General features: G+C 33.8%; 1 protein-coding gene and 1 long non-coding RNA gene across 3 annotated transcripts; both read right to left on the reverse strand.

The window, feature by feature from the left end:
- Positions 1-654: 654 nt before the first annotated feature.
- On the reverse strand, positions 655-1,088 carry LOC111378288. Of its 2 annotated transcripts, none has more exons than XR_002699835.1 (2): positions 1,006-1,088; positions 655-721 (listed from the first exon to the last, which is right to left on the reverse strand). It is a non-coding gene; the product is annotated as an uncharacterized LOC111378288 (long non-coding RNA). The 2 variants fall into 2 exon arrangements; XR_002699836.1 differs by lacking the exon at positions 1,006-1,088 and adding an exon at positions 821-853.
- Positions 1,089-2,355: 1,267 nt separating this feature from the next.
- On the reverse strand, positions 2,356-3,015 carry LOC111378287. The gene has a single exon (XM_023001462.1). It carries the CDS (start codon positions 3,013-3,015, stop codon positions 2,356-2,358), a length of 660 nt encoding a protein of 219 aa, XP_022857230.1.
- Between the last annotated feature and the right edge of the window lie 9,710 nt (positions 3,016-12,725).

Genomic DNA, 12,725 nt, shown 5'->3' on the forward strand with positions numbered 1-12,725 from the left:
TGTCAAGTGTCAATTGCATGGGAAAACTGTTTGAAATTTAAAATGTCCAAAAGGGTAATGTCACGTGGCAAAGTGTAAACTAAAGTGTACATGATAGTGTACATGTAACAAGGTCATTACCGATTGAACTTTGCTAATCGTAAACTAATTTTTGACACGTTTTTCGACACTTGGATTGTTGTCAAGCGTCAATTAGATGGAAAAACTATTTGAAATTGTAACTGTCCAACAATGTACTATCATGTGGCAAAGTGTAAACTAAAGTATACACTATCGTGTACATGTAGGAAGGTCCTTACCGATTGAACTTTGCTACTTGTAAACATATTTTTGACATGTTTTTCGACCCTTGGATTGTTGTCAAGTTTCAATTGGAAGGGAAAACTGTTTGAAATTTAAACTGTCCATGTAACATCCCAATTTTTTCTTTCCTTTACATTAAACACCGGAACATTACGAAAACTCATTTTTCTTTAATTTAAAAATGCGGAACTATATAAAATTCTTCAATAAACAAATAATTGTAACGTTTAAATTAAAATTATTGAAAGCGTATCTAACCATAAACATAAACTCCTAAGTAATTCAAATAATGCGTTCTAAATTAAAATAAACAAATTGCTAAATTTAAAATGGCAAACTTATTTCTTTTTCTCTATTCTTTATCCACTTGGCAGTCCGCATCACCAATTCTCCACTGTTCCAATCGACTCGAACTAATCTGTCAAATTAATGTAAGAGTGAGTATTAAAAATACCCAGTAAGATACGTGCAAATTTCCATACACAGATATATAACAAATAAATAATACACTTCATACCGCTCTTCTCTTATGGAGTATATCGGTGACCAAACGACACATCCATCTTAGGTCCTCTTAATTTCCATGTAGAAATTTCATATCTCCTTCTCTAGAACCCGAAGATCCACTAGCATTCCATGCATATTTAATCGCATATAAGAGCATAAGGAAACGTAAACACTTTGCACATAAATGTATCTTACCTCGTTGAATCTACAGTATGTTGAAAATCGTTCCTCCGCTTTGAAAGTATGTGATTAAAATACTCGATGTATGAAATTCTATTTCTAATGCTCCTTTCTGTCTTCCTTTTTCTCTCCTTTCTCTCTCCCTCTCTCTTTTATCTTTCTCTTTCTCTATTTCACGTGTGAGTTTTTGGTGTGGTAAAATGTGGGATTCTAGTCTACTATTTATAGGTGTAGACTAGAGTAGAAGATAGGTCTTATCCTAACCAAAAGATTTTTACTTGATTTGTACTAGGCCTTTTTGTTGTTATCAAAAAGAAAATAGAGAGTTGGTTTGTTATCCAATGCATGCCAATGTGAAGAAACATGATAGCTAAATGAGACATCAACTTTTCAAACTCTAATATGATTACTTCAAAGATATCTTCTATCATAAATTCTAAAATCGGCAGCTAGCTTTTGACTTTGTCTAATATATTCATTCTTTGTACACATACATGGCTGTTTTGAAAAATCTGGAGTCTATCAACTCATAAAGTCAAGTAATTAAATAATACTAAAATAATCAATCCCTAAAATCAAGGAAACCTACCCTTCTTTTTCTCCAAAATCAAAGCAAATAATTATTAAAATAAACCTACTTCTTTTTATTCATAACCATTTCTATACGTACGCACCATACAAAATCAAGACAATTCCATGTACACGTGTCAACATCACATCATCCTTCCAAGTTTTAATTGAATTTGAAAACCAATTTCTTCAAATCGAAATTTCTTGGTGCTGGGTTATCCAAATCGACTATTTCTCGAGCCTAAAATTCATAATTAAATACTGGCTATCCAACGAGTATAATATTAATATACTTATATTTACTCTATCGAAATTTAATTATTTGACTCAAAGTATAAGAATTTAAAATATATTGCCTCTTAGTCCCTCAACTTTTGAAATAATATAATATAGATATTAAATAAATTTTTATAAAAAAAAAAAGAATTTTTTTTTTGGGATGTTACAATCTCACCCCCTTAAAATAATTTCGTCCTCGAAATTACCTGCATTCGGGTCCTCTATTGTCTGTTCCTGGGTTAAAGCAAAAATTCGGGCGTTTCCCTTCTTTTCTTGTTCATCATTCTTCTTCAAGGGATCTTCTTTGCAATTTTTGGAAATATGCCCTGTTTTACCGCATCGATAGCACACATGCTTCCCAAACAAACATTCACCACTATGCATTTTATTGCACTTTGGACAGGGTGGAATAGCTTGTCCAAAACTTGATCCAAAGTTAATCTTTTTGTTCTGTCCCTCTCCCTTCCCTTCATTGGACCCATTCCACTTCCTCTTTCCTGATAACTCGGCCCCTTGCTATAGGATTTGATCCATTTCCAACCTATTTGAGATTGCTTGGGCAGTTTGCAAAACGCGCCTATAGGTGGTGAATTGGTGGGATGCCATTATTCCACCAATCTCAGGACGCAATCCAAGTTCGAACCTCCTTGCTTTCTTTGCTTCAGTATCCACTAGGTGTGGAGCATATCTTGAGAGTTGTTCGAATTTTCTTTCATATTCTTCAAGTTTCGTCTTTCCTTGTCTGAGTTGAAGGAATTCTGTCTCCTTGCGATCCCTCAAGGCTTGTGGGAAGTATTTTCCCATCATTTCCTCCTTAAACTGTGTCCAAGTGAGAGCACGTTGTTGTGCTTCTGTTCTAGTGCGAGATACTGACTCCCACCAATGGCCTGCCGTGTCAACCAACATAAATTCTGCACATAACACCTTTTGAGCATCAGTGCAAGATAGATGTTTGAAGATTCGCTCCATTCCTCTTATCCATTCTTCAGCTGCTAGTGGGTCTGCCTTGCCATCGAAGGTTGGGGGTTTGTAGCGACGGAACTGTTCCACAATTGAGCTGGTGTTGTTAGCATTTGTACCATGGGGACCACCCTGTGCTTGTTGCCTATCCAAATCTTGTACCGCCCTTAGCAAATCTCTGATGATCGTACCTTGATTTGGTTGTTGTCTCGACATTTTCTTAACACAAATAAAATTTTAATTAAGGGAAAAAAATTGGTAAAACACTTCTAATATTTTTGTAACAACGATGAATTTAATAAAATTTCAAAATCCTTAAATAAGAAAAAATTTGCTCTTCAAAAAATCAAATAAATAAATAAATAATCCAACTTTTCCTAAGCAAATAAATAAAACTTATCCCTAATCTAGAATCTTCTTTTTATGCCATCTCATCATTCGAAGTAATGCATGACTCGGGCTCGGAATCCATAACCAAATCAATGAAATTTTGTGGTTGGACTTCTTGCTCAGGGTCTTCTGGCTCTGGTTCGATCTCCTCCTCTGGGTCCTCCTCTGGGTCTTCCTCCAGCTCTGGCTTTGGCTTTGGCTCTGGCTCCGGCTCCGGCTCCGGCTCCGGTTCGGGTTCGGGCGCTGGTGCTTGTTGTCTATGGTTCCATAAAATTATGATATCTTCACAGTATCCTTTAAAATCAATCTTATCCCAATCTTCTTCCAAATATAAATCATAATCCATGTCCCTCACGAAATAAGCCACGTCTCTCCATTGAGGTCGCATAGTGCTTATAAGGTGATATATCAAAAGGATTGTCCCCTCATTATATCCAAATGACCTTGCTCGCTCCCACTTAGAAAGGAAATCTTCAACATGTTCAACAAAAGTTCTTTCCCATCTCACTTCATAATTTATGTAGTTCTCAATGGCCATTTCAGCACGCTGGAGGTACGTTGGGCTATTCCTAGTCATCCTAATCACATGACAACATAATTTTAATTATGCTTAACTTTGCATTATCAATATTATTATTATTATTATTATTATATATATATATATATATATATTTTATTCTCAGTGCATAAACTATACTCTAACAAGATGACAAATAAATTATGCGATGTGAACATGCTTATACATTTTATAACATGCAGCAATGTTTAAAAACATGTCATTACATTTCATACCTGGGTTCAATTGGAGAGTAGTCGAATGGTGAGCATCATGTGCCAAGTATTCTTTATATCATTACGTATTTAAAAGTTTGCAATCACAACATAAAAAAAAAATACATTGATTTTATTTGTTTAAGAATTTTCTAAAATTGGAACGTCATAAATGTTTCCAATAATAACTATGTAAGTTCATTATTTTACACAAACCTTTAACATTAAATAAATGTAGGAAATAAAAACAAAAACTATTTTGCACGAAAAGTATTGAACACTTCACGTTAACAACATACCATTTTCATTATTATCACTGTTTACAGATGAACAGTTACTAAAATATTTTTTTTTTTTTGCTGTATCGTTTTACAAAATCTTAAATATAATTTTCTTAGAATTATTGTTTTCCGTCTTAATGATTTGAATAACACGTAACTGAAAAGACTTCCAGGCAAGGAGGGGGGTCACAAACGGACCGCTTAAATCCCAAGCTCGCCTTAGACAGTTTAGGTCTTTTTGACAAAGCTTTTCAGTCTTGTGGATACGCAAATCAAAGAAACTCGAAACAATAAGTGAGAAAAGAGATTTATTAAAATATGATTTTTTTTATACATAATATAATGTGGACACCCCTTTTTATGTTAACACGCACACCAAGACACATACAAATACATGCACACGCACTATAATATATACATACACCCCAGCATGCAACAGAACCTGCGAAAAGGTTGCATTAAAATATCAAATCACCTTTAAAACATTTGAGTTTCAAATTCCAAGGTTGTAATATATATTAAAATATTATTTCACCCTTACATGGTATGCAATAAAGGACATATGAATGAATACATTATGCAAAGTGATGTACTCGGTCAGATGGAACAAATGGTCAATTCACTGAAAAATTTAAAGTGGCTTTATAGCAGAAGCAAAATTCCAAAATTTCCTGTATTGTTTACGTGAACAGTTCTTGTTACTGTTCACGTGACTTTTTTTTTTTGGAAAAGTCTACAGGAAAGTAAAACCGAGCTCTGATACCATACTGTAACGTCCCAATTTTTTCTTTCCTTTACATTAAACACCGGAACGTTACGAAAACTCATTTTTCTTTAATTTAAAAATGCGGAACTATATAAAATTCTTTAATAAACAAATAATTGTAACGTTTAAATTAAAATTATTGAAAGTGTATCTAACCATAAACATAAAATCCTAGGTAATTCAAATAATGCGTTCTAAATTAAAATAAACAAATTGCTAAATTTAAAATGGCAAACTTATTTCTTTTTCTCTATTCTTTATCCACTTGGCAGTCCGCATCACCAATTCTCCACTGTTCCAATCAACCCGAACTAATCTGTAAGATTAATGTAAGAGTGAGTATTAAAAATACCCAGTAAGATATGTGCAAATTTCCATACACAGATATATAACAAATAAATAATACACTTCATACCGCTCTTCTCTTATGGAGTATATTGGTGACCAAGCGACACACCCATCTTAGGTCCTCTTAATTTCCATGTAGAAATTTCATATCTCTTTCTCTAGAACCCGAAGATCCACTAGCATTCCATGCATATTTAATCGCATATAAGAGCATAAGGAAACGTAAACACTTTGCACATAAATGTATCTTACCTCGTTGATTCTACAGTATGTTGAAAATCGTTCCTCCGCTTTGAAAGTATGTGATTAAAATACTCGATGTATGAAATTCTATTTCTAATGCTGCTTTCTGTCTTCCTTTTTTCTCCTTTCTCTCTCCCTCTCTCTTTTATCTTTCTCTTTCTCTATTTCACGTGTGAATTTTTGGTGTGGTAAAATGTGGGATTCTAGCCTACTATTTATAAGTGTAGACTAGAGTAGAAGATAGGTCTTATCCTAACCAAAAGATTTTTACTTGATTTGTACTAGGCCTTTTTGTTGTTATCAAAAAGAAAATAGAGAGTTGGTTTGTTATCCAATGCATGCCAACGTGAAGAAACATGATAGCTAAATGAGACATCAACTTTTCAAACTCTAATATGATTACATCAAAGATATCTTCTATCATAAATTCTGAAATCGGCAGCTAACTTTTGACTTTGTTTAATATATTCATTCTTTGTACACATACATTGCTGTTTTGAAAAATCATCTAAATTCAAATGAGTTTGAGACTATCTACAATACTACATTTGCAAATAGAAAATTTATTTGCCATCACTTATCTATTATAATATAGTTTATCTTCCAAAATAATTAAAATTCTATCTTATTTTAATAAATATTATGTTTAAACAAAAGGTAGCATAATTAGTCAGCACTGCCTAGAATATTTAATTAAAGGGAATTATATTAATTCCTAATTCTATTTAATCTTGTTTCATTATTTCATGACGGCTTTTCCCGTAAAATGCCTCAATCCAGTATAATCTATAGTTATTTTTCCCTTATCTAAGCATCACGTGGAGTCTATCAACTCATAAAGTCAAGTAATTAAATAATACTAAAATAATCAATCCCTAAAATCAAGGAAACCTACCCTTCTTTTTCTCCAAAATCAAAGCAAATAATTATTAAAATAAACCTACTTCTTTTTATTCACACCCATTTCTATACGTACACACCATACAAAATCAAGACAATTCCATGTACACGTGTCAACATCACATCTTCCTTCCAAGTTTTAATTGAATTTGAAAACCAATTTCTTCAAATCGAAATTTCTTGGTGCTGGGTTATCCAAATCGACTATTTCTCGAGCCTAAAATTCATAATTAAATACTGGCTATCCAACGAGTATAATATTAATATACTTATATTTACTCTATCGAAATTTAATTATTTGACTCAAAGTATAAGAATTTAAAATATATTACCTCTTAGTCCCTCAACTTTTGAAATAATATAATATAGATATTAAATAATTTTTTATCAAAAAAAAAGAAATTTTTTTTTTGGGATGTTACAGTCCAACAGGGTATTGACATGTGGCAAAGTATAAACTAAAGTGTACACTATTGTGTACATGTCGCAAGGTTCTTACCGATTGATCTTTGTTATTTGTACACTGATTTTTGACACGTTGTTTGACACTTGCATTGTTGTCCGGTGTCAATTGGATGTGAAAACTGTTTGAAATTTAAACTGTCTTGCAGCATAATGTCACGTTGTAATGTGTAAACTAAAGTGTACACCATAGTGTACATATAGCATGGTCCTTACCGATTGAACTTTGCTACTTGCAAACTGATTTTTGACACATTGTTTGACACTGACATTGTACACCATAGTGTACATGTAGCAAATTTCTTACCGATTGAACTTTACTATTTGTAAATTGATTTTTGGCACATTGTTTGACCCTTGCATTGTTGTCAAGTATCAATTGGATGGGAAAACTATTTGAAATTTAAATTATCCAAATGTGGCAAAGTGTAAACTAAAGTCTACACCATGGTGTACATGTAGTGAGGTCATTACCGATTAAACTTTGCTATTTGTACACTGATTTTAGACACGTTGTTTGGCACTTGCATTGCTGTCAAGTATCAATTGGATGGGAAAATTGTCTGAAATTTAAATTGTCCAACAGTGTAATGTCATATGGTAAAGTGTATACTAAAGTGTACGCTATAGTGTACAGGAGGGAAGGTCCTTACCGATAGAACTTTACTATTTGTACACTAACTTTCGACATGTTGTTTGACACATGTATTGTTGTCAAGTGTCAATTGGATGGGAAAACTATTTAAAATTTAAACTGTCCAATAGGGTATTGTCACGTGAAAAAGTGTAAACTAAAGTGAACACCATAGTGTACATGTAGCATGGTCTTTACCGATTGAACTTTGCTACTTGTAAATTGGTTTTTGACACGTTTGGCACTTGCATTGTTGTCAAGTGCCAATTGGATGGGAAAACTATTTAAAATTTAAATTGTCCAAGAAGATAATGACATGTGGTAAAGAGTAATTTAAGGTGTACTCCATTCTGTACATGTCACAAAGTTCTTACTGATTGATCTTTGCTATTTGTACAATGATTTTTGACACGTTGTATGACACTTGCGTTGTTTTCTAGTGCCAATTGTATGGGCAAACTGTTTGAAATTTAAAATATCCAACATGGTAATGTCACGTGGTAAAGTGTAAACTGAAGTGTACATCATAGTGTACATGTAGCAAGGTCCTTACCGATTGACCTTTCCTACTTGTAAACTTATTTTTGACACATTTTTTGACACTTGGATTGTTGTCAAGTGTCAATTGGATGAGAACACTATTTGAATTTTAACTATCCAACAGTGTACTAACATGTGGCAAAGTGTAAACTAAAGTGTACACCATGGTGTACATGTAGCAAGGTCCTTACCGTTTGAACTTTGCAGCTTGTAAACTTGTTTTTAACATTTTTTTCGACACTTGGATTGTTGTCAAGTGCCTATTGGAAGGGAATACTATTTGAAATTTAAACTATCCAACAAGGTAATAACATGTGGCAAAGTGTAAACTAAACTGTACACCATTCTGTACATGTCGCAAGGTTCTTATCGATCGATCTTTGTTATTTGTCCATTGATTTTTGACACGTTGTTTGACACTTGCATTGTTTCCAAGTGCCAATTTCATGGGCAAGCTATTTGAAATTTAAAATGTCCAACAGGGTAATGTCACGTGGCAAAGTGTAAACTGAAGTGTACATCATAGTGTACATGTAGCAAGGTCCTTACCGATTGAACTTTGCTCCTTGTAAACTTATTTTTGACACATTTTTCGACACTTGGATTGTTGTCAAGTGTCAATTGGATGGGAACACTGTTTGAAATTTTAACTCTCCAACAGTGTACTGTCATGTGGCAAAGTGTAAACTAAAGTGTACACCATGGTGTACATGTAGCAAAGTCCTTACCGTTTGAACTTTGCAACTTGTAAACTTGTTTTTGACATGTTTTTAGACACTTGGACTGTTGTCAAGTGTCAATTGGAAGGGAAAACTATTTGAAATTTAAACTGTCCAACAATGTAATGACATGTGGCAAAGTGTAAACTAAAGTGTACACCATTCTGTACATGTCGCAAGGTTCTTATCGATCGATCTTTGTTATTTGTCCATTGATTTTTGACACGTTGTTTGACACTTGCATTTTTTCCAAGTGCCAATTGCATGGGCAAGCTGTTTGAAATTTAAAATTTTCAATAGGGTAATGTCACGTGGCAAAGTGTAAACTGAAGTGTACATCACAGTGTACATGTAGCAAGGTCCTTACCGATTGAACTTTGCTCCTTGTAAACTTATTTTTGACACGTTTTGTGACACTTGGATTGTTGTCAAGTGTCAATTGGATGGGAACACTGTTTGAAATTTTAACTATCCAACAGTGTACTGTCATTTGGCAAAGTGTAAACTAAAGTATACACCATGGTGTTCATGTAACAAGGTCCTTACCGTTTGAACTTTGCAACTTGTAAACTTGTTTTTGACATGTTTTTCGACACTTGAATTGTTGTCAAGTATCAATTGGAAGGGAAAACTATTTGAAATTTAAACTGTCCAACAATGTAATGACATGTGGCAAAGTGTAAACTAAAGTGTACACCATTCTGTACATGTTGCAAGGTTCTTATCGATCGATCTTTGTTATTTGTACACTGATATTTGTCACATTGTTTAACACTTGCATTGTTTTCAAGTGCCAATTGCATGGGCAAATTGTTTGAAATTTAAAATGTCCAACAGGGTAATGTCATGTGGCAAAGTGTAAACTGAAGTGTACATCATAGTGTACATGTAGCAAGGTCCTTACCGATTGAACTTTGCTCCTTGTAAACTTATTTTTGACACGTTTTTCGACACTTGGATTGTTGTCAAGTGTCAATTGGATGGGAACACTGTTTGAAATTTTAACTACCCAACGATGTACTGTCATTTGGCAAAGTGTAAACTAAAGTATACACCATGGTGTACATGTTCCAAGGTCCTTACCGTTTGAACTTTGCAACTTGTAAACTTGTTTTTGACATGTTTTTCGACCCTTGGATTGATGTCAAGTGTCAATTGGAAGTGAAAATTATTTGAAATTTAAACTGTCCAACATGGTAATAACCTGTGGCAAAGTGTAAACTAAAGTGTACATTCTGTACATGTCGCAAGGTTCTTATCGATTGATCTTTGTTATTTATACACTAATTTCTGACACGTTATTTGACACTTACATTATTGTCAAGTGTCAATTGGATGTGAAAACTATTTGAAATTTAAACTGTCCAGTAGGGTAATGTCACGTGGCAATGTGTAAACTAAAGTGTACACCATAGTGTACATGTAGCAAGGTCCCTACCGATTGAACTTTGCTGCTTGTAAACTAATTTTTGACACATTGTTTGACACTGGCATTGTTGTCAAGTATCAATTGGATGGGTAAACTATTTGAAATTTAAATTGTCCAACATGGTAATGTCAAGTGGCAAAGTGTAAACTAAAGTGTACACCATAGTGTACATGTCGCAATGTTCTTATCGATTGATCTTTACTATTTCTACACTGATTTTTGACACGTTATTTGACACTTGCATTGTTGTCAAGTGTCAATTGCATGGGCAAACTGTTTGAAATTTAAAATGTCCAACAGGGTAATGTTACGTGGCAAAGTGTAAACTAAAGTGTACATCATGGTGTATATGTAGCAAGGTCCTTACTGATTGAACTTTGCGACATTTAAACTAATTTTTGACACATTGTTTGACATTTGTATTGCTGTCAAGTGGCAATTGGATGGAGAACTATTTTAAATTTAAACAGTCCAACCATGTGATGTCACGTGGCAAAGTGTAAACTAAAGTGTACAACATTGTGTACATGTAGCGAGGTCCTTACTAATAGAACTTTGCTACATGTAGACTGATTTTTGACACATTATTTGACACTGGCATTGTTATCAAGTATCAATTGGATGGAAAAACTGTTTGAAATTTAACCTGTCCAACAAGGTAATATCAAGTGACAAAGTGTAAACTGAAGTGTACACCATAGTGTACATGTCGCAATGTTTTTACCGATTGATCTTTACCATTTGTACACGGATTTTTGACACGTTGTTTGACACTTGCATTGTTGTCAAGTATCAATTGGATGGGAAAACAATTTCAAATTTAAACTGTCCGACAGTGTACTATCACATGGCAAAGTGTAAACTAAAGTGTATTGCATGGTGTACATGTTGCAAGGTCCCTACCGATTGAACTTTTCTATTTGTAAATTGATTTTTGGCACGTTGTTTAGCAGTTGCATTGCTGTCAAGTGTCAACTGGATGGGAAAACCATTTGAAATTTAAACTGTCCAATAGGGTAATGTTTTGTGGCAATGTGTATACTAAAGTGTACACCATAGAGTACATGAGGGAACGTCCTTATCAATAGAACTTTTCTATTTTTACATTGATTTTCGACACGTTGTTTAACACATGCATTGTTGCCAAGTGTGAAGTGGATGGGAAATCTGTTTGAAATTTAAACCATCCAAGAGGGTAATGACACGTGGCAATGTGTAAACTAAATTGTTCACCATAGTGTATATGTCGCAAGGTTCTTACCGATTGATCTTCGCTATTTGTACACTGATTTTTGACACGTTGTTTGACACTTGCATTGTTGTCAAGTGTCAATTGGATGGGAAAAATGTTTGAAATTTAAAATGTCCAAAAGGGTAATGTCATGTTGCAAAGTGTAAACTAAAGTGTCCATGTCGCAAGGTTCTTACTGATTGATCTTTGCTATTTGTACACTGATTTTTGACACGTTGTTTGACATTTGCATTGCTGTCAAGTGTCAATTGGATGGGAAAACTATTTGAAATTTAAAACGTCAGAAAGGGTAATGTCACGTTGCAAAGTGTAAACTAAAGTGTACACCATGGTGTACATGTAGCAAAGTCCTTATCGATTGAACTTTACAATTTGTACACTGATTTTCAACACGTTGTTTGACACTTGCATTATTGTCAAGTGTCAATTGAATGGAAAAACTGTTTGGAATTTAAACTGTCCAATAGGATAATGTCACGTGACAAAGTGAATATTAAAGTGTACACCATAGAGTACATGAGGGAAGGTCCTTAAGGATAGAACTTTAGAATTTGTACATTGATTTTTGACATGGTTTTTGACATTTGCATTGTTATCAAGTGTGAATTGGATGGGAAATCTGTTTGAAATTTAAACCGTCCAAGAGGGTAATGACACGTGGCAATGTGTAAACTAAATTGTTCACCATAGTGTATATGTTGCAATGTTCTTACCGATTGATCTTCCCTATTTGTACACTGATTATTGACAAGTTGTTTGACATTTGCATTGTTGTCAAGTGTCAATTGGATGGGAAAAATGTTTGAAATTTAAAATGTCAAAAAGGGTAATGTCATGTTGCAAAGTGTAAACTAAAGTGTACATGTCGCAAGGTTCTTACCGATTGATCTTTGTTATTTGTACACTGATTTTTGACATGTTGTTTGACACTTGCATTGTTGTCAAGTGTCAATTGGATGGGAAAACTGTTTGAAATTTAAACTGTCTAGTGGGGTAATGTTACGTGGCAATGTGTAACCTAAAGTGTAAACCATAGTGTACATGTAGCAAGGCTCTTACCAATTGAACTTTGCTATTTGTACACTAATTTTTGACACATTCTTTGACACTTGCATTGTTGTCAAGTATCAATTGAACGGGAAAACTATTTGAAATTTAAACTATCCAACAGTGTACTGTCACATGGCAAAG

Source organism: Olea europaea, unplaced genomic scaffold, assembly GCF_002742605.1.
Source record: "Olea europaea var. sylvestris unplaced genomic scaffold, O_europaea_v1 scaffold18, whole genome shotgun sequence".
Classification (NCBI taxonomy): Eukaryota; Viridiplantae; Streptophyta; class Magnoliopsida; order Lamiales; family Oleaceae; genus Olea; species Olea europaea.